The sequence below is a fragment of the Micropterus salmoides genome, unplaced genomic scaffold, assembly GCF_014851395.1.
Source record: "Micropterus salmoides isolate LMB-PRFRI ecotype aquatic unplaced genomic scaffold, ASM1485139v1 Ms_hic_scaffold_15, whole genome shotgun sequence".
Lineage (NCBI taxonomy): Eukaryota > Metazoa > Chordata > Actinopteri > Centrarchiformes > Centrarchidae > Micropterus > Micropterus salmoides.
Genome location: NW_024040596.1, coordinates 19,472,032 through 19,493,619, shown reverse-complemented (window position 1 = coordinate 19,493,619; position 21,588 = coordinate 19,472,032). Strand labels below are relative to the sequence as shown.

Below are 21,588 nucleotides of genomic sequence, written 5' to 3'. Positions count from 1 at the left end.
CTCATACAGACACGCCCGGTGGCGTCTAATACGCACGCTGTTACCTTTTGCATCAAATACTATGATCAAACAATGCTTTGACAGCCTTTCTGAAAGCGTCAGTATTTGACGCCCTGAGATGAGAACAGACAACAACACACGAGTAAGACAGACAGGACCACTTTTGCGCATGTGTATTGAGTGCATTACTACCAATTTAAGTCCAAGAACAATAATCTTGTGCCTCAATCAAACTGAGAATGTTTTTAAAATCAAATTTCATTTATAGCAAGATTTTAAATCACAGGAAATATTGAACCCTAGTATGGGGGAATATGGGGATACATTTAATATCCATTCCCTTGCTCAGCTGTTTGACTTTTTATGGAAAAATTAAATATTTTAGTTATCCAAACACAACACCAAGAGAACACGGCTTTGACAATCAGCTCATCGGCTTGCTGCTAAGTGGCCCCTCCTATTGCTGGTTCAACAACCATGGTGTCATAATGAGAAATTAGGAGTCAGTGACACGAAGGACGTGCAGGAGGAAGTGATAGATTCAGCCCAGATGGTCACCAGCGCAGGCAGGACAGCAGGAGCTCTGTTAACACTTTTCGACACTACTGCCAACAGGCACACAGCAAAAAACTGTTACAATACTAACAATAAGCCCCATCACTTCTCACCGGGTGGTATTTATTTTGCCATGTGTCTCCTTATAATGCCATCAATGACAGAGATTCATTAATAATTAATTCTACATGTCTTTGGAAGATTTGTGCTTACGGGGGAATCGCAATCTGAACCTTTTGGCAGATGCTGTGGCAATCACAGCTGTGAAGTTCAGTTTGAACAATAGGGTTTTACTTTCCCCAATTGCCTACAGAACAAAACTTTCCTCACACATTTGCAGTTACAGTGTATGGGTGTGAAGAAAATGTGCGTCTTACACGTGTCCAAAGAATGGCTTGTGTCCATGCTTCTGTGTCAAGGAGTAGAGGAATACAGTGATGGAGGCCTTCCTGTTCACTCCAGGATCAGCAGAGTCTAATGGCTTCTCATCAATTCCTCCTGTCTAGGGAAGTGTGTGTCATGACTCCTGTAACTACTTCTGACAAGAGTGATGAAGCACTAGTTAAAGTTGTAAGATTCTGCAGGAGTTTGAAACCTTTAGATATAAATCTGTGTAGAGGGAGATGGACAGAGACAGCGAGTGAGCGGCAAACAGAGGAGGGGATGAGTGAAAAGACAAGACAGAGAGCGCCTGTGGTTTGGACCTGACAGATCGGAGAGAGTGGAGAGAGGGGTTGGTAGGGAGTGGGGTGGTGGGGGAGTTAATGATTTCCATCTGTCTTAGAAGGCTGGTAGAGAAGAGCATCGTTAGGCTTTTGGAATAAGGAGACGCAAACAAACACATGATTTGCAGATTTCACCCTGGCACTGTGTTATGTGACTGGCTTCATTTGTGTCAGCTGGTAAAACATAGCTTAGAGAGTTTACACCATTAGTTCTCTCATGCTAATGATTGCCGCTCCTTAATGAGGACAATGACAGTAGGTTTCCATACTGTATGTATGCCATAGTCTATTTTGGTATGTAGGTTTTTGTATGTGTGTGAATGTGTACAGTATCTATGTTAATGCTTGTTTGCATATTTAGTTTTGAGTGTTTTGAGTGTGCATCATGATTTCCGATGAGAGTTCTGAATCTCTAAATAGAATTTGTCACAGACAATAGTGGCACTTACATCAAGGGGAAGGAATGTGTGACCAGTGGCCACTTTTGCTGGAACAAAGTGTTTGTTTGTGTCTGGTTATGAGAATACTTTCTGTTCTGCTTTGCCTAGTTATGTTTTCTTGTTTTACTGGACATACTGTTTATGTCAAACAAGTGTTCCATATAAAATGAAAAAATGCATCATTGAGTCTACTGGGTTTTGGTTGCACGCAGATCCATGTGGAGAGCAAAATAAACACTTGGGGAACAATCGTGATCATAGCTAAAAGAAACCAATGTTGCCTGCTGGTTAGAAATGGGAAACAAGCCATGTACCCCCATCCATCCCAAGCTCCTCCCTATGCAGACTTTGTCATGGCTCACTAATGCTGGTGAGATTTACTCCTTAGGTATCGAAATGTGGTACATTGTGTGAGTGACAAGGCATTTTTTTGATACTCATTAGAATTGAAGCAATGCGGTATAAAGGTAGCAAAGTTTGGTACCCAGCCCTAGTCTCTGCAGATTCATCAGCTGCATCATTTCACCAGCTTCATCAGCCTATCAGCTTCAGCAGTTATCACCCACCACCACCACCAGTGTCTGGACTCCATGGGGGGATTTATCTAGCTGCCGCTCAGGGCAGACGTCCCTTGATTTAAAAAAATCTCCCCGTAGAGTCTAAGCGCTAAAGACTTTCTGTGAAGGCTTAATTATCACATATCATCTGTTAAAATAAACATTATCTTTACTTCATTCACTTGTCTCACCTGACTTCCTCTTTTTTCCCCGATGATAATTTCTACAGCCAGTAGTGGTTAGTTTTGTCACTTGAACATAAACATATGTAATTTTGTAACATTGGCTGAAATGAATGATGCTGTCATTCTTCTTTGAAGGACAGTCTCTTTAAGTCAGTTTTACTTAAGCAAGCATCTCTTGGCATGTAGGAGTTACTATATGAAGATGAGAATAAAGACAAATGTGTTATGTAAGAAACAGAGGCACAGCAAAATGACTATTGTGGCTTATTTTGGGATATTGCTCGGCTGCTGTAACTCAAGCAAGTTTTTGTGTGTTTTTCAGATAGAGGCCCATCTCTTTTAAACTGTGAGCTGATTGACAGGGTAAAAAGAAGCAAGTTGTTTCTCACTTCCTGCTCCTCTGCTATTTTACTTTTTATGGAAGGAGCCTATTGTCCGCCTGTCCTCATCAGCTGGTCTAACATCACTACCTGTTTTACCTGAGCAAGATCCATTTTGCATGTCTGCCCTATCAAAAAATAACCAACAGGCTGCCAATTAACAGTTACGCTACTCTGAGGGAAATACTGTGAGAAATGGATCTGCTGACAAACAATTATCACTGGTTGAATAATAATCCATTCTTTTTGTTCACTTGTTGAAGTGTTTGAAAATTTGATGTCTAAAACTGGTTTTTAATTATATTTTCAATGATTAGTCTGAAAAGTGGAATTCCTCCAGAAGGACAGCATTTCATTAAAGTATTAAATAAACACTTGCAAAGGTTGATGAAAAATATGAAATCTTATTTTACCACCATTACCAACATTTCAGTGACTGTCTAAGGAAAGATTAGCACTAGTGGTCTGCATAGCCCCAGGAACATGTTTTGAGTGGTGGGTACTATGCTCCCACCAGACCAATTAGCCCTCCAACCCCCATCATCCTTATACAACTGTGTTTGAACAACATACATGTGATTTCAATATGACGAACCTATAGCACAATAAATCATCAAATGAGTGCATTGTGGGACCCTCACAACATTGTAAATAAGATCTTGACAGCAACATATAATGTTATGACAGCCAAACTACATAACATTGTGAAAACAACCTACAGTAGTAAAGAAACCTTTTGTTGAAAACTGCTTTTAAACATTAGAACAGGTTCATTCTGGAGATTTAGAGAGGTTTAAATCCTAAATCCTGAATAGATCAAAATCGACAGTAGATAAAATACTATGGGACACTATAAATTGTTATTAGAAACCATAAATGAAAAGCTGTGACGCAGCTTGTAAATATATCGAAATGCTTTACTAATTGAATTAAATTTAGATCTTAAGCCTGACACATGGCAGAAATGCATTTTTAATTTCCCTATATTTAACCAGATAAAGGTCCTTTCAAGATTATAACCTGGCCAAGAGGGTAGCATAAATACCACAATAATTACAAATAACATAAACAGACTAAAACAACCTTGATGTCAATGAACCTGTTGCATTCACACACAACAAATCTTGCAACAACTAAAATATAACCTACCTTAACCACCCTCAGCACCCCTACCTCTCGCAAGTATGGGTGTCTAGAAATATGAATTACTCATTGCATACATACCTGTCCACAAACAGAAACTTTGGGACCATAAAATAGAGGTACAGTCCATAATCTGTCAGAAGCTATGCAGAATTCAAGCATATTATTTGTGTCCAATTCAGATGATAAGCATTGTGATAAGCATATTGCAATGACTCCCTCAGGTAGAGCTCATTTCTTCAGTTACTGCATTTTAACTCAAGGTTGACATTGACGTACTATCTTGCAAAGTGAACAATATAATTCAACTTTTTATGATAAAAATATATGTGCATATACATGTGAAGCAGTAAAGTTATTATATAGACACATTTTGTATGTTGTAACTGTGTGCATTCATCACTTATTCTACACAGATGAGAAGGAACAGTGGATTCTGTGAACTGCTGAGGTTGCTGTGGAGACGGGTCAAAGGGAGCTGATGGAGCAGATGGCAGTGAGGTGACCCTGCAGGCTACCTATCTGTTCCTCTGTTACTTCATGTAAATCTCAGCCCTATATGTGTCACATTGCCTACTGGCACTAACAGTGTGTTAAAACACCTGGACAGACCTGAAGCTGGTATACAGCATGGCAAAACAGACACACGCACCCTTCCAGTGGGATTATACACTGTGCGTACTGGTTGTAATGTGCCAGGACTGTGTTAATCCTGTCCCTCAGGTGTGTATTCACCTGCTTTGGCTCTCCCCTGCAGTTGACTGGGTCAGCCTTGTCCTCCTGCTCTGAGCGGGTAACAGAATGGACACCGTGCCACTAGGGCTTCCCTCTGAATAGCCCACAGAGATTGGCACTGATTAGAGAGCTAATCCTCTTTCATTGCCTACTGTAGGACTAGCTGCTGGACGTTTTGATGGCTAGTATCTGCCTTGTCTGAAAATGTTTTTGCATCGTCAAGTGTCACGTCTCCCTTGTCGAATACACCCCACCTATCTGGAGTCTATCTGCATAAGCTCCACACAGGTGTATCTGTTTGTACATTTCACTCTTTCATTTAACAGGAATAACTTCTTTATCACCACTCCACCACGGGTTTCTATTATCTGAGGCTGACAGGAAGGTGTGTGTTCTATGAGTGTGCGTTGTGCTCACACCTGTGGTTCACAATGGTGGGTTTGCTGGGTTTTCTAATGTCTTTGCTGTATGACTTTACAGTACATTCAAAAATCTGAATCTTGAAATTCACTTTACACGTCTGTGATGTTTTGGTGCCAAGCGCAGAGCATACTGCGCATGAGAGGTTCATTCAAATGAGGCAGCGCAAAGCCAGTTGATGGTATTTTGGTGGAAAATGTGTCTTAGACATTACACTGAGTATAGACGTCCCAGAACCATGTCTGCCTCTTTGGTGATTTTATCAATAACACCAAACAAGCAATTTTAATTAAACACTTCCCAGTCAGTAGACGCATTTAAATTGGCATAAAAAATTACAGTGAATGTTGTTAAAGCAGGAAATTCAGTCAGTCAGTCTGCATTTATCTAGAAATGACTGTAATGTGAGTGGTTCTTACAGTATCTGTTATCCACAGCTGCTTTATACTGTATGAAAATCTTCTACTTCAGTTCACTAATTCCCTGCAGCCATCTAAAGGCAGCAGAACAGATATGTCGATAAATCTGCAGCCTCCAATTTGAGAGGTGCTGCACCAGAGCGCAGTGCCATTACACACGGTGTCCACTGTGTTTACCTTCATTAAATCAGGTGCAAATAACACCAGGCTTCTACACAATAAAACCATACGCCTCTACACAAATGGGTCTGTCATAACTTTCACTGTTTATGCAAGAGACATCGGATTACTGGCGCTCATTAATCAAGTGCATCACAGCCTCCTTTCCAAAGAAAAATCATCTGTTCATGTTTAACTCTTGAAACGCACTACAGAGCAAGCACTGGTGTATCACATTTAATATGTGATGTGACCATTTACAATGTGAAATACATTACAGTTTTTCTTATTATTTTCTATCATCATTGTACAAATTGACTATTGTATTATCTATAGTGTTTGCATACAAAATGCAAGTATTTTGTAGAGTGCTCAACTCTGATGCATAGGGGAGACCATCAAACCTTGAGGACACCTCTGACTCTCTTCTCCCCGTGCCTAAGCATCCCTGCTTTCTGCTCACGATCCTGTAAACAACAGTCCCATAAAAATGCTCCTCGTTCATTTCAAACACTCTTCACATTCCTTGACTGCTTAATGGAACCTCTTACTGTGAATACAATGCAAGTTATTCTATCAACCTGTGTGAAGTATAATCCTTGTTGCGAGTCTGAAAAAATAAATTAAGACAGTCTTAACGAGGTTGCTTTGTAAGTAGAGAATAATACATTATAATACGCATTTGTTTTCACAGCCACTTGAAGCCTGACTAAAGAAAATGCTCTGGCTAATTGATGTTATGTTATCGTAAAGGGCCTGTTAAAGTTTGTTAGGAGAGGAGGCCTGTCTCCTGTATAAGGAGACCAGTAAGATTATTGGATTGAGCAGAGGCATTTGTAAGGGGCAAAGATCTGTGATTGCACACAAACGAACACAAGTATACACACCATGTACACCCACAGACCCATGAACACACACACCTCCTTAGAGGGCCGAATCGTGGTAAACCTCCAGCGATCAATAACATGTTTTATGTTCCCTTCCCTCTGTGTCTATGTCCCTATCTCTGTATCGCTCTTTTGCTTCATCTTTCACTTTCTCTAACAATTTCCTCCTCTTTTAGTCAAATGAATTTTTAATTGGTCTCCATTTAGTACTTATTAGGTAATGAATTGTTAAATGTAGTTCCCATTGGTTAGTTAACATGCTCTCCAAATGAGCAAGAAACTGAGAATCAGGCACTAGCTTTTAATTTCCTCTTTCTTCTTACTTTAAGATATGGATTATTGAGGACTCCCAGCTGGAATCCTACTTTGAACAGCTTGATCATTGTCATGTTTCATCATCAGATAGTCTCTTAGAGAGCTGCTTAGTCGGAAGAGCTCGACTGGCCACTTGGCCAAACGGGGCCAATTGTTCTCACTTTTCGTGATGATAGCCGTTTGACAGTGCAAATGACTATGATGCAGCAACCTGTCTAGCCATATTTGTGGGACAGAATGCACGTGCTTGTTGCTTTGAAGTATTTCAGCTTTGCCAGAGGCAGGTCTCTTAGAGAGCACAACAGTGGGGGAGCGTGATGTGGTTTAGGATGAATATAACTGCTTTTATTAGCTTCCTCTGGGTGACACCATCCAGGTCCCTGCTCTGCTTCTCTCATGAGGGAAATGGTTGGGTCTTGAATTGAATTCTGAATACTCTGAGGTGAATTTATAAGGGAATCATACAGGACAGTTATTGCACCATCAGGAATGTAATGAAACTGGCTCAAAGATGACGATTGTTGAGAGGAAGGTCACTGTTAATTTATGGTGATCTCCTGCACTACAATATAGGAGTCTGCCAGCCGTAGAGGAGAACCGAGACTTCTCTAGTCAAGCACAGCAGTCTTGGGAGACTCACAAGGACTTTGTGTTTCCTCAAGTCTCCATCCTTGCATTTCTTCGCTAGCTTGACTGCCTTTGTTGGTAAACATACTAAAAAACCTTTGGGAGTCAATTTTCTGAGACCAAAAAACAATGCGGGACTGTGTGGGTGTGCCTGTCCATGCATGAATGTGTGCATGAATGCCTGTTACTGTGACTGCCCATGTGCCATGTTCATTTGTATGCCTGTATTAGTAACTAAACACTCATATGCTGCATGTGCAAGTCATTTATAAATTTTATTTGTTCTTATTTTCACCTTTGTCACCAATTTTCCAAAAGCATATTTCTCTCTTGCAAATCCCCCACACCTAACCCCACAAACTGAATGACTAACAGAAAAAGCCAAGTGATCCAAGTATCTCAGCTCCATCCTTAATTCATTAATTTGCTGTTTCCCTACAGTCAGTCACCCAGAATAATCCATCTGGAAAGTCCAGTGAGCTTTTACGCCACCAAGCAGAAATGGGATTGTGGATGACTGATCACAAAGCTTATATCCACAGAGTCCCACTCTACACTACACACTAATGTATCCACATGTAGACCTGCACATGCACACACACACATACAAAGCTTGAGGTAGCCTCTCCTCAATAGCACTTAAAACCTACTTAGTGAAGCAGAGCATATTAGGCTTTGAAAACATCATAAACACCAACATAGCCATGCTTGCAATTACTTTGCATTACTTTACATTTTTCACACAATTAGGCATAAGCAGAGGCTCTGCCATTTTCCCTTCTATATATTACAAGTTCCTTAACTTTATACGTATAGCATACATCCCAAGTTAAAGGAATACCGACTAGCTGTCATGTGGTTGAAGAGTTTACTTTGTGTCACCTTCTGAAATGAATTCGCCCTGGTTTGCAGCAGAGCATGCTTAAAACTTAGACATCAATGTTTTTAAGGTGATTCATTGTTCCCAGAGCATTTAATTGCATGGCCGTGCCAGCCCGGCTTTTCCAGTCCTCTAAAGACACATATTCATACAGATATGACATACCTATACAGTAAGGCGTTTACACCATTTGTCCACTTTTAACCAGTCTTCAAACCAGCAACGCTGCATTTTCTGCAACATTAAATGTATACTTTAAAAGTGTCATCCATTTTGTTGAGAGCTGTGGTTCAGAAGGTTGTCCATTAATTGCAGCAATTGCTTGTGTTTTTCCCACCCCTTCCTGTCCACATGTTAGGGCGTGGGGCGGCTGTGGCTCAGGAGTAGAGCGGTCATGTTGAAGTGTCCTTGGGCAAGAAACTGAACCTCAAATTGCTCCCAGTGGCTGTGCCATCAGTGTGTGAATGTGTTTGAATGTTATTTCCTTCCTGATGTGTAGTTGGCTTAACCTTTCTGCCATTAGTGTCTGAATGCGTGTGAATGGGTGAATGTGATGTAGTGTAAAAGCCTTTTGGGTGGTTGCAAAGACTACTAGACTAGAAGGCACTATACAAATACATTTAAAGTGTCCTTTATCAAGATACTGAACACCAGCGCCTTGCATGTCCATCTCCATGTGAATGACGGTCAAATTATAAAGCAGTTTGCCCGTAAAGCTAGAAAAGCAATAAAAATAAAGTACAGTTCATTTACCATTTTCCAAATATGCAGGCACTGAATAATGTTTAGCGCCCAACCTGGAAGTGGTATAGACTTGCAATTAGAACTTTCAACCATCACATGAATACAGCATAAAAGTGTCACAACACAAATCCTACCAATATCTTTTCAAATGATCCTCCGGCCAAGAATTGATTTACATGTCTTTTGAGCAGAGAGACATACATAGGTGGAAATAAAACCTAATTCTAACCTTGCATTTAAAGCATATAATCACCAACAGTCTTTTTAGAAATAAGAGACATAAAACATCTATTTCTTTTCTCATGATGCTCTCACAACCTTTCATTAATATCACCAGATATATTTGCATGTTTAATTACCTGTTTATGTCTACTGTTGCTTATTTACAGACTTTGCCTGGTAATGTCAATCAGAGACTCTTTCCTTTATTAGGTGGTGCTCCCAATCCTCCACATTTTAAATGGTGCCCCCCGAACTATGATAATTGATGTATTTCCCATAAAGGAGTGGTAATTAAGATAATGAGATTTTCAGAAGCAAGTGTAGCATGCCAAAATGAGGGGGAGCATGTTTCTTGACTGGTTCACTTTAGCCATATACATTTTCCTGTTCTCTTCATTTCACCAGCTCTACTTTCCTTTTGCTGATGTCTGCCTCCTATCTGTGTTCCCCTTACCACATCTGCTTCCCTGTCTCTCTCCCATACACAGCTTGTCCTCATTTGTTTGCCCAGTGCATAATTAGCTATAGGATCACCCATTGTGTAATTATGTATTGCAGTTTGATATGTAATTAAAATTGTATCAGTATCCAGTGTAATTTGTGTTGTGTGATTGCCTATTAACAGTGCAAACAGTTGTGCCTAAAAGCCTGTGACCGCCCCTCTCATAGATGTCACTGTACTTCTCTGTCAGTATTTACATACCAGCAGGTGCTACATCTGAGCAAAGCTCTGTTCATATCAACACATAATGAACATTTTGGTCGACATCTCCTCACATGAACACTTCTTGAGTAATTAAAATATGTTAAATATGTTATACCGCAGCCTTAAACCAAGAACTTTACAAGACCATGCACTTTACTTCAAACAACACCACACACTTAACTGCACATCACTGTGCTGAGTGAGCAACATTGCATGGCTCCCAAATGCAGACACCAAAACAGAGTAGGGCTTTCAAACAGCTTGTTACAGCACCCTTATAACAAGACTACAGGCTTGTGAGGACACTCTAAGAAAACATCTTAATGAACACACCAGGCTACAAACTGTCCTGAATAAGCCACCTTTGCAAATTCACCACAAAATAATTAGATGTGCCTGAATGGTCTGCTGTTGGGAGTTGCTTCTGTTTTATTCAATAAAGGGGTTTCTGTCGTCATAGCTGGTTTGGGAAGTGCAGAATAAGTGTTTGCATCCTTAGTGCATATGATTATATGAGGTATGTAAGCTTGTTTTGTCTGTCTCTCTGTGTTTTCTGCTGCTGTGCGCATGGTCAAAGGTCATACCCTTCTTATCTAACCTACTGTAAAAATATAATGTATCGAGTTCTACAGTGGCCCGTAGGTTTCAGGTCTAATACAAAAGCCACAACATCAATACAAATGCCACAACACAATTCCAAAAGCCACAACATGAACAAAAAAGCCACAACACAAATACAAAAGCCACAACACGAACACAAAAGCCACAAAACAAATTCAAAAACCACAACGGAAATAAAAACGCCACAACACAAATACAAACGCCACAACACAAATACAAAAAGCCACAACGGAAGTGAACCACAACGGAAGTTGACAACGAAAGAGACGCTTAGTAAGAGTGGATTACTCTCTGTGGAATGCAGCTACATAGTAGTACAGCGCAGTGTAGCTGTCCTGCATTCAGGAGGTCTGGGTTCAAATTGTAGAAAGAACATTCTTCTTCAGGTGACTTTTTTTCCGCATAATAGTGTCTGCCAAATTAGTAAATGTAGGCCTACGTGGAAGAAGAACTTCTTACCCGTTTGATAAATAAGTAATACTTTGTTCTGGTCAAATAATATACAGCGGAATATTTGTGTGAATTAAACAGCTGTCTGTGCAGATTAGCTTCATGTCCCAGGATAGCCTATTTGCTGTGACATTACAGCGCCAATGGAAAAGTTTAAAATGACTGACAGACACCTTTCTAATCATGAAAGTAAACCGTTAAACAAAAACACTCAACATCAACATCAACACAATAAAGAAATCACCTGGAAAGTTAAAAGGACAGGTAGAGGTGGGATAAATCTGAGAAAATAATTAGTTTGAGTGTGGGTGGATGATTTGTGCGTACATGATTATTCAGATATTTTCAGAGCCAATTCGCGCATCACACCAATGTAGCTCATTTAATCGTGACAAAACAGTGCAAACAGCTGCTGACGTCAAATTATTAGGCTGTATAACATAAAGAGCATCTTTTGCATTCAGCACTAACCTGGTGTATTTTATGTTGTCATATTGTTACAATAGTTAGAAGTGTTCCTCCCTGTCAATTCATAGTTTTCAGTCACATGACATTCGCGGTAGGCTATCTGGAGACCAACACAGCGGCTCACGCCGCGACTCCCCCTTAGAGACGTCGCAAAAGCAGTTACATTTATTTGGATCACCTCTCAACTTAAGAAAAAGAAAGATATATATAATGTGACATCACGTGAAAACTATGAATAGGGGGTGCTGCAGCACCCTACGCACCCCTTTGTTTAAGTATAAAGTCATCTCTGTGGTAACCTAAGACTCCTTGCTTTTTGTTTAGCAAATAGAGTCTATTTTTGATGCTAATCTGCACAGACAGCTGTTTAATTCACACAAATATCCCGCTGTATATTATTTGACCAGAACAAAGTATTACTTATTTATCAAACAGGTAAAAAGTTCTTCTTCCACGTAGGCCTACATTTACTAATTTGGCAGACACTATTATGCCTAAAGAAGAATGTTCTTTCTACAATTTGAACCCAGACCTCCAGAATACAGCTACACTGCCACTGTACTACTGTGTAGCTGTGTTCTGTGGAGAGTAATCCACTATTAAGACGCACTACTATAAGCGTCTCTTTCGTTGTCAACTTCCGTTGTCAACTTCCGTTGTGGTTCACTTCTGTTGTGGCCTTTTGTATTTCCCTTGTGGCTTTTATAATCGTGTTGTGGCGTTTGTATTTCCGTTGTGGTTTTTTAATTTGTTTTGTGGCTTTTGTGTTCGTGTTGTGGCTTTTGTAATTGTGTTGTGGCGTTTGTATTTGTGTTGTGGCGTTTGTAATCGTGTTGTGTCTTTTGTGTTCATGTTGTGGCTTTTGTATTAGACCTGAAACCTACGGGCCACCATAGAGTTCCGACCATAAATAAATACATACACAGAGTTCTGCACTCCTTTTAATAGAGAAGAAGACATTCAAAAGTCTGCAGGTATATCAAACATGTAATACCATGTAATGCCAGAAGCCAAATGTGGGTTATCATGAGCTTAACATTGGTCCTAATGTTTCCTCATGACGTTATGCCACAGCAACAGAAAATGGTGTCATAGGTTTGAATGGCTCACTGTAAATGCCAAACTCAAACAAAGTGTTAAAATGAACAGAGAAAGAATGTGTACATGGCTTGGTGTTAGAGTTCATCATTGAAAGCTTTGACAAATCTTGCTAGCTAGCATTGGCAAAAACATTCTTGAGTTACTGACTTATGGTCACAACTCATTGTCATGGTAATTACATCGCACTCTTGGTGCTTGCTGGTCCAGATTGAATGCACGCACAGAGACCGCCAACACTCAAATACACACACATGATCTGGTCCAGATGAAGTTGCAGTTTGGTCTGGATCAAGAGCTTGGTCTGAACTTAAGCAGCCACGGGATACAACAAAGCTTGGTGTGCTATATGAAAACCTTACAGCACTCTGTTGAAGTGCTTTGGAACAATGACTGCAGCAGCTCAGTGGCCAGTGGTGTCAAACTGTGGCTGTTACAGGGCAACTACCAACGTTGAATATAAATGCAATGGTTGTTTATGTCTCTCTGAGTGGAAGTACCTTGTGATCAAGACAATGAACATGTAGACACAGCCCTTCCATTTCTCTCCCCTCATGTCACGTTTAGTTAAGTCATGTACTTACAAGATCCTCTTTCTGTTCTCTGAACCCCTCAACTCTAAAGAGCACAGTCTTTTTTGTGGAACACACAAACGCTTTCAACAGCAATAAAACTGGTGCATGTTTTGGCATTCCCCAGAGGAAGGACTTCAGCAGCAGGTCTGACATTCGCCGTATGGATGATTAGCATCATTAGAGCATCAGCTGCTCCCTCTCACTCAGACATACACACTCCATGATGGCTCTTCAAATACCTAACACTCAGATTAAATGGTGGCTTGTTCTTGGCAAAGCAGTGATTAATTTATGATTAGAAGTAGGTCAGATGAATGGAACCCAAGGTCTATAGACACCAGAGAGCTGTGTGTCTGCAAAGACACAGAGCAAGTTGGAAAGGTGATAGGAATTAGGTCAGACAGAAAGAGGTTGAGTAAATTTTAATTTTGAAAAGGTGGTAAAAGATTGGAGATCTCTGTAAGGCAGAGGAGGATGGAAAATAATATTTTGGACCAAGTGCAAGAAGGCCTTCAGGAACAAACCTTAAAATAGCTCAATCAAAAGTCCTCACTAGTTTGCCTGTATTGTTGGTTTGTCTTGAATCACACTGTATTTAAATTGTGTCCTTTCTCCATTTCAGCACCTTTGACCGACAAACCGCCAAAGATCCTGTTTCCCTCGGAAAACAAGATTAGCAACATGGAGCTGCAGCTAGGTAAGAGCATCATGGGATTTCCTCCAGCTGCAGTCAGTACTATCTGTGTCATTTCCAAATGACAGGAAATAGATGACTTTACAAATCCACTCTAACACACCTTCAGGCGCCGAACACAGATTGATGATGGCACTTTTATTTGCTAGAGAAACAGCAGAAGAAAAAAAACTCTTGTAAAAGTGTTTTCCATATTTGCAAATGGTGGGTGCTAATGTCCCTAAGGCTGTTTTGTCAACAATGAAGAGCCCATATGGTGCCAGGGTTCCATACGCTGGCTCGCCAAATGGAAAGGCGGCTGCTTTCACTCGTCGCTGTTTGTCTTCTTTGACGTGGGGTCATGATGGGCCTACCATGTGTGCATGCGAGTGTGAGTGAATATATGCGTGTGGTTGTGGTTGGGTGTTTTTTTTCTGTGACAGCATATTGCTTGAATTCTGGGCACAGTCGGCTGTCCACATGGTGCTTGTCGCTCCATGAATGGCTTACATGTCTGTCATGGTGAAGCCGATCGGACAAGACAAAGAAGGTGCAATGATTCAGTGAGAGGTTACCTTTTGTCTTTTGTCTATCTGATGCTGTTGGAATCCAGGTAGTTCATTTAAATGCCTCCACAGTTGGCTGATCAAGAGTGACGAATTGCTGCTGTTGATGAACTGACAAGCACAGCCTCACATGTCAGCATACTTACACCCGTGCATGAACAGGTTGCACAACGCTTCAGCTGTTTTTGTTTGTCTCAATCTTGATTTCACTGGGATTTTAACCTTTAAACCTTCTCGCAATTACTTAAAACCGATGTCAGTATTTTCTGCTTCGCTTTGTGTTTTCATGTTTTGTGGAGTGTGTGTTAAAAGATTAGTGCACTCACTATTGTACTTACATAAAATTGGGACTGTTGTGAGAGACAGTTTTAAGAAAGATTTGATGCAGCAGATGTTGACTTTTGGTCCCACTCAAAGTCCCAAAAGTCTACATTTCCCATAATGCAATTCAATGTTGTCTCTTTATTAAACCCATCATTTCTGGTAAATGTCCCCAGTTTGTAATGCAGTTTATCTCTAAGCGTAACCCAAGACATCACTAAGGTTATTATTTCAGATTTAACAAAACTCCTCTCAGAGCCAAGACATTATAAAACTGGCTTATTAGTGCTCCCCACGACAAGTGATCTTGACAAGCAGTGGCATTCCTCTCTAATGGTATGGTACACAAGGGTTTGGCATTGCCATGACAAAAAGATAGTCATAAGTGAAGCAGAGAGGAGAGAAAGTGAAAGTATGTGTGATGTCGTGCAGTGACCCCCCACTGGCTCCCTGCAGAGTGTCTAAAGCACAGAGACACAGAGGTAAATATTTTACAGCCAGGCCCAATTTTGTGTGCAGAAAAGTTGTCTCTCCCTCCAGACCAGAGTTTCTCTTTTATTTAGCTTTATTTATTTATTCTCCTCTTTCTTAATATTTGTTGAGTCATGCCCTAAGCAGCTTTATGGAGCAACGTGGCAGATTTATAGTAGCCAGAACGTGCAGAGAGCGAGGCCGGTCCCTTATGGCAAGTGGGAGATAGAGAGAGAAAGAGATGGGATCCAGAGGAGGCTAGTGCATGGGCAGTAAAATCAGAGCCATAAGCAGAGAGATAAATCTGCAACATTGCCGGGAAACACGGCCCCACTTTATCTCCTCTGCTGCAAACAGGTAAGGTCTCAGACAGTCGCCATCACGGCCAGCTTTAACACAACATACACACACACACACACGCTGACATAAATAAAATACAAATGTTACATAAACTCTCACAGAGGACATGCAGCAGGGATGTAGTGGAAAGTCAACGAGCAAGATGCAGAGGGGAGAAAACAAAAGTCCATGAAAAGGAATTAAATTAAAAATGAGAAACAAGAGTGGTCATAGAAGCAAAGGGTTGTCAGAGTGAAGAAAGGATTGGGTATGCTGGGAGAAAAAGATGATGAAAGGGAAATGGAGTCAGGGGCATGAGAGGGAGTTTGCTTGTATCAGGAGAGGGGCGTCTTGTCAGAGGGCCCCTTCTCCTGCTCTCCAAAGGTTTCCTTGTGCATGCGTGCGTGCGTGCGTGCATGCGTGCGTGCGTGCGTGCGTGCGTGCGTGCGTGCGTGTGTGTGTGCTGTGTGTGTCTACAAGGCTTCAGGGCTTCAGGAGTCATCAGGGATGGGTGTGAATACTGAAAGCAGGCCTGTTTTCTGTCTCAAATATTACTTTTACACATGACACTTTTCAATGTGGTTTTCAAAGGACACAAAATTAAGGTTGTGTAGGATGGTTTGAATTTTCATCAGTAGCTATCCAGTTTCTCTATTGCCAGATTTACTGCTGTCCCCCAGTGGTCATTTGGTGCAGTCCATACCCACTTCTCCAGAATGGGAGGATGATTCATTGTGGGGTTTGAATTTGTGAAAACACGTTAGGGTCCGTGAGAGGGAGCTACACAAAATTACACACACACACACACATACTTACAGTATGTGACATATTACACAAAGCTCCAAATTTAAAACACACACATACACCCACACACAGACTCACTGACTTAGTGTTGATTCCCTCGGGATGATTTGTCATGGATTCGCTGTCCCAGAGGATGGGGTGGAGGGATTCAACTCATGCTTACTCAGCAATACACTTTGAGCATCTCTCTTTCTCGCTAGCTCTCCCCCTTCGTCACATACACATACACACGCACGCACAGCAATTTGCACATGCCCCTGCACCACTTGGGGGGGGGGGGCACACACATGCGGTGCACTCCTCGGTAACTGTGTGATAATTGTAACTGATAGAGGATTTTACTGTCCCCCATAGCCAGCAGATGGGTGCACTCTAGTGGAAAAGCATTAGAATCAATTATTTCTCAGAGCGGGACCCAACAGCACAGAATGGTTGGCAGGAGGGAGATGACTCTTATGTCTACTTCACTTCAACATGGACTATGTTGAAGCACAAACACAGCCATGCACACTTAGATATGTACAATTTCATAAGCCAGTGGTAGCCATCTGTAATAGACTTATACTCAAAGCTGCTGACATTCCTGATTTTCCTGGTGTTTTTACAAGCTCACACAAACAGCCAGGCAGTGTGGCTGTCCCACTATGATCCCAATCTCTCCTCCCCAGTTACCTCCATCTTCTTTCCTCACGATTTGGAAACATCTGTGTGCTGACCAAGACAGGCAAACAGATTGGAATCCCTCCGATCAGTGGATTTGCTTGTGTAAGCAAAGTAAATCAATGCAGGGCTTTCATGTAGAGTTCAACTTCGGTAAACTTTGATACACAAACTTATACGCTGACTAATTGCAAACAGTCTGACATTAAAAGGAAAAGAAATCCAGAGGAACCTAAATTCAAGAAGATACATATAAGATCTGTCACACCAAGCAATTCTATATAACTCTTATATAAGTAATATTAGTAAAAACTGCTCAACAAAAAAAGATGCTGTATGGTTGTCATTCAGTCATCAACGGTACAAATACTATAATTCTGAACAGTCTTGAATAAAAATGGTTAATCAGCGAGATAGCCTGCTAACAGGCAAGTAGCAAGATTTGGCCAATACCAGCATGTTAACCAGCAGCTGCTAGCATGTTAACAGTTAGCCTGCCAGCCGCTTAGTTACCAAGTTCCCAGCACCATTTATTTCAATAACTATTGTTTTGACACAATCATAATACTGCTCCTTTCATCTACTATAACAGTTATAATATATATACAATATATCAGTTTAAGTTTCACATTAAAGGAGGGTATGCTCCTATTTTTCTGACAGGTTGCTATGACAACTGTATATAGTAATTTTTATCAAAAATGGCTTGTGCTTCCACCCAAATAGTTTTGTTTGCAAAGCTCCCCACATACCTTTACTAAAACCAGCTGTTTTCGAGTTTATTAATATATCCATTATACTGATAGGCTGATTATGCTTATGACAGCGATATTGTTACATAATAGCAATAGTAAAACAGTGAGGTGTACCAGAAATATCCAGAGGTAATTTTTTAAATACTGCCTTTGTAAAAACCTACTGTAGCTTTGACTTCATCATTTCATTTGAAGATATGTATTTGAAGCACACTCTTACACATAGTTTTCCTCCTCCCCTCCTCCTGATTCCTCATGCCTAACCCCTTATCGATGTTCTTGCTTCCCCCCTCTCTTTTTTCTATTGCTACATGCTCTTATACCTTATCTCTCTTCTCTCCTCACCGCCTCACACATTGACCTCAGCTTACTTGAAGTGATGAAGATTTGAGGATTTGCCATTGTGAAGTATGTGGAAGTGGTTAATACTCCATCTTCTCTTCTCTACTCTTCCCATCTCTTCTTCAAAACTTCAGTCTACAATACTGAAGACATTTTTGATATCGAACACCTAGCTGTGACACCAGACATGTCACCTTTCCACGGAGAAGGGTGAAATTGAAATTGACATTGCTCTGGGGAGTTACTAAAGGTCAATGCAGAGTCACTTCACTGAATTACTCTCTGTGTCTCTCTTGCTCTCTGTCTGTCTGTCTGTCTGTTACACTCTCTCACACACACACACACTTTTTCATTCTTTCACTTGAAAGCCACATCTCTCATTCCCTCTCACCTCAGTTCCTGTCGTGTTTCTTTTTACAGCCCAGACATGATTGGTGTATTTATATGTTTGAATGTGGGTGCGTGTGTGACGGCAGTGTCCATATAAAAATAGGAGATGTTGATGATAATGGTGTTAGCTATAATGGTGATGGAAATGATGGTAATCTTACAGAGATTCCGTGGAAAAGAAAACAGTATGTGGTCCAACTGCACTCTCAATATACAGTGAAATGGTCACTTTGCTCATTTAATGAGATTAATCTATCAGTATCAGTAGAGGATGTTTAATTAACGAAGTACATATATCTGTATCTTTACGGGGCACAAGGCACTTTCCCTGCGTCAATGTAGATATGTTATTTTTTGTGATAAATGATATATTTACATCCTAACACAGAGGGAAAAAATCAAAGAGAAAACCAGCCCTTAAAGGTCACACTGCAGATACAGGGGGGAAAAATGTTTATGTCGTCATTTAATTTGGTTTCAGTCCCACAGTGACCCAGCATTAAGTAACCCATGGTGACCAGTATGGTAACTAGTGTGTCAGCGAAACAAAGCTAAATGTTTAAGTGTGTGAACGGTCGTCATTAATCACTGAGTCTTGGGCTGAGAGCAGGAGTCTGTAGTATGATAAATGAACTAACAGTGCCTCTACACATGCCAACAGTAAAGGGAGAGGGAGGAAAGCAGGGAATAAGAAAATACACAAAGGCAGAGAGGGAAACAGCACCACATAGCAGGCAATAAAGTTAGACACAACGCCCCACTGTGCATCACATACAGCTGCTTGTTTATTGCTGCCTTGACATTAATCACCACAGCCAGTGAGGCAGGTAAGAAGATGCAAGAAAGGTGTGAACCTATTCTTGATTCATACCAGGCAATTTTTTTTCTCTCAGGTACCAGGCTGGCGTTGGACTGTCAGGCGCTGTCTTTGAGCAGCTGTAGTTTTAGCGCTGTGTCCAGCACCGTTGGTTTTAATAGACCTTATCAGTAGCCGTTCAGAAGTTCCAGCACATTGAATCAGCGTCACAGGCAGACGGTGAGAAAGAGTTTGTCTGACTGGCTGCTCAGCCCAGTGAATCAGTGATTTCATCCATTTAGTGTGGTTTCTCCTTAGATTTTTTTTATGTCTTCTACTTCTTCCACAGGCAGCACAGAAGAACAGTGCAGAGCAAAGCATAACTTTTACACTGACAGTGCCAATTTTTTTTCAGACATATTCTCAATTTGTCTGCAGTCTGCAGAGGATTTTTTTGGATTTGACTTGTGTTCCATTTAATTGAATCAAACTTTCTTGTATATTAACCAGAGTACTCACAGGTCCAGGAGGCAGGAAGAAAGTTTAATGAGGGTTTATTTGAAGGTTTAGATCACAGCAGTCTTTTTTCTACTTAGTAGCACCATGTTGTTCCTAAATTTTACTCATACTCAGAAAAAACTGCACCATCGCCTGTTGAATGTACCTGTATTCTAGCACTGAAAGACAAACTACTGACATGTCTTTTCTTGTCATGCATGTGCAGAATGTGCACGCATGTTGGCATGACTCTGTTCAGCAGTCATGTGTTTGTGCATGTGTCTTTGTGCGTGTGCCAGTATTTATAACACAATAATTTCCAGGCCGTACAGTTGTGTTAAATCAGTCAACGGTGAGAGTTTCTCCACCTTTTAAGCCAAGGGATGTCTTTAAAGAGAGAGGATTTAGGTAATGGTAGCTTTTAACTCGTCTGCCTCTGATGTTCAGGCTCTCTGACAGGTAATCAAAGAGAAGGAGCACCACACTCATCCCTGCATCACTCTGTATTTGATACAACAAGGGCAGACAGGAGGAAGAGGCAGACATAATGACCCATCTCCTTTTCAGAGGGTCTCTGCTTCCAGAAACTGCCCTTTCATCCCCTTCCTCCGGTCACTGCCATGTCTGTTTGGTCAAGGTGGCAATGACGAGGTCTGGGGATCATCACCTAAAAGGGTAACTTACAGACTACATACTGCAGGAAATGCAGTGAAAATTAAGTAATTGTCCGAATGGGCTGTAATGTACAGTAATAAGAAAAGATGGAGTAAGAAGTGAGAAAAGAAAGACAAGGATAAAGAGAGATGGAGGGAAAGGGGGGAGGGAGCTGGCACTGGAATGACATGCATGAACAGCAAAGCGAGCAGGGAAAAAGGCGGCTTTGCCATTCACTTTGAAGCTTGCTCCACTTCTGTCTGTCTTACGTAACAGAAAAATGAAGAAAAACAAGTGCCAAAAAAAAACTAGGCAGGGTGGAGAGAGAGGGGAAAAAAGGAGGCAAGACAGAACTTCCAAACTTCAGTTCTCTGATGTTTCCGGCAAGCGAGTGGTTGTATCTGGACGATGGAGTTAGTCACCGTGTCACGCCGAGCACTGGCATTGAATGAGGTGTAAAAGAGTTAGCAGAAATAGGGGGAGATCAGTCAGTGGTATGAAGGGAGACAAGAAAGGAGAGTTGAGAGAAGGCTGTTGGACAGAAAAAGATAAGGAGACAGAGGAGGGAGGATAAACAAAAAGGAGAGGAGAGGGACCACACACACACATATTTGAACACCAGAGAGCTATCTACAGTTCTGTCTTCTTCTCTTTCTCCATGTTACATAAGCCAATGTCTCCATCCTCACTGCTGACCAGTATTTAGAGACCAGCTGAGGCCCTTCACATATGTCTGTTCTTTATTAACCAAAGAAGACCCCCACCTAGAGTCCACAGCTTCATCCAGCAGCGAGGAGCACTGTTGCACTTTAGCTAACACCTCTGTTACAGTTGCCCTCTTTCTGCTGTACAGTTGCTTTTTTATGACAATCAATCTTCATGATGTCATCATCGCCCACGGCAGTGAAGGTTGCTATGGAGATCAGTAGATCTGCACCGAACTGCTGCCTTAGGGAGAGTGTATGCATGCTTACTTTAGTGCATGTGTTTGTGTGTGCGTCTTTCTGT

At 41.1% G+C, this 21,588-nt stretch overlaps 1 protein-coding gene across 4 annotated transcripts in view; it reads left to right on the top strand.

Annotated features, from left to right (window-relative positions):
- il1rapl1a (interleukin 1 receptor accessory protein-like 1a) overlaps positions 1-21,588 on the top strand; it is a 173,494-nt gene that overhangs the window by 110,922 nt on the left and 40,984 nt on the right. For all 4 annotated transcript variants that reach the window (XM_038720888.1, XM_038720890.1, XM_038720887.1 and 1 more), the window contains exon 6: positions 13,934-14,008. In XM_038720888.1, coding sequence (XP_038576816.1) covers positions 13,934-14,008 — 75 coding nt within the window. The remainder of the gene's footprint in view (positions 1-13,933; positions 14,009-21,588) is intronic.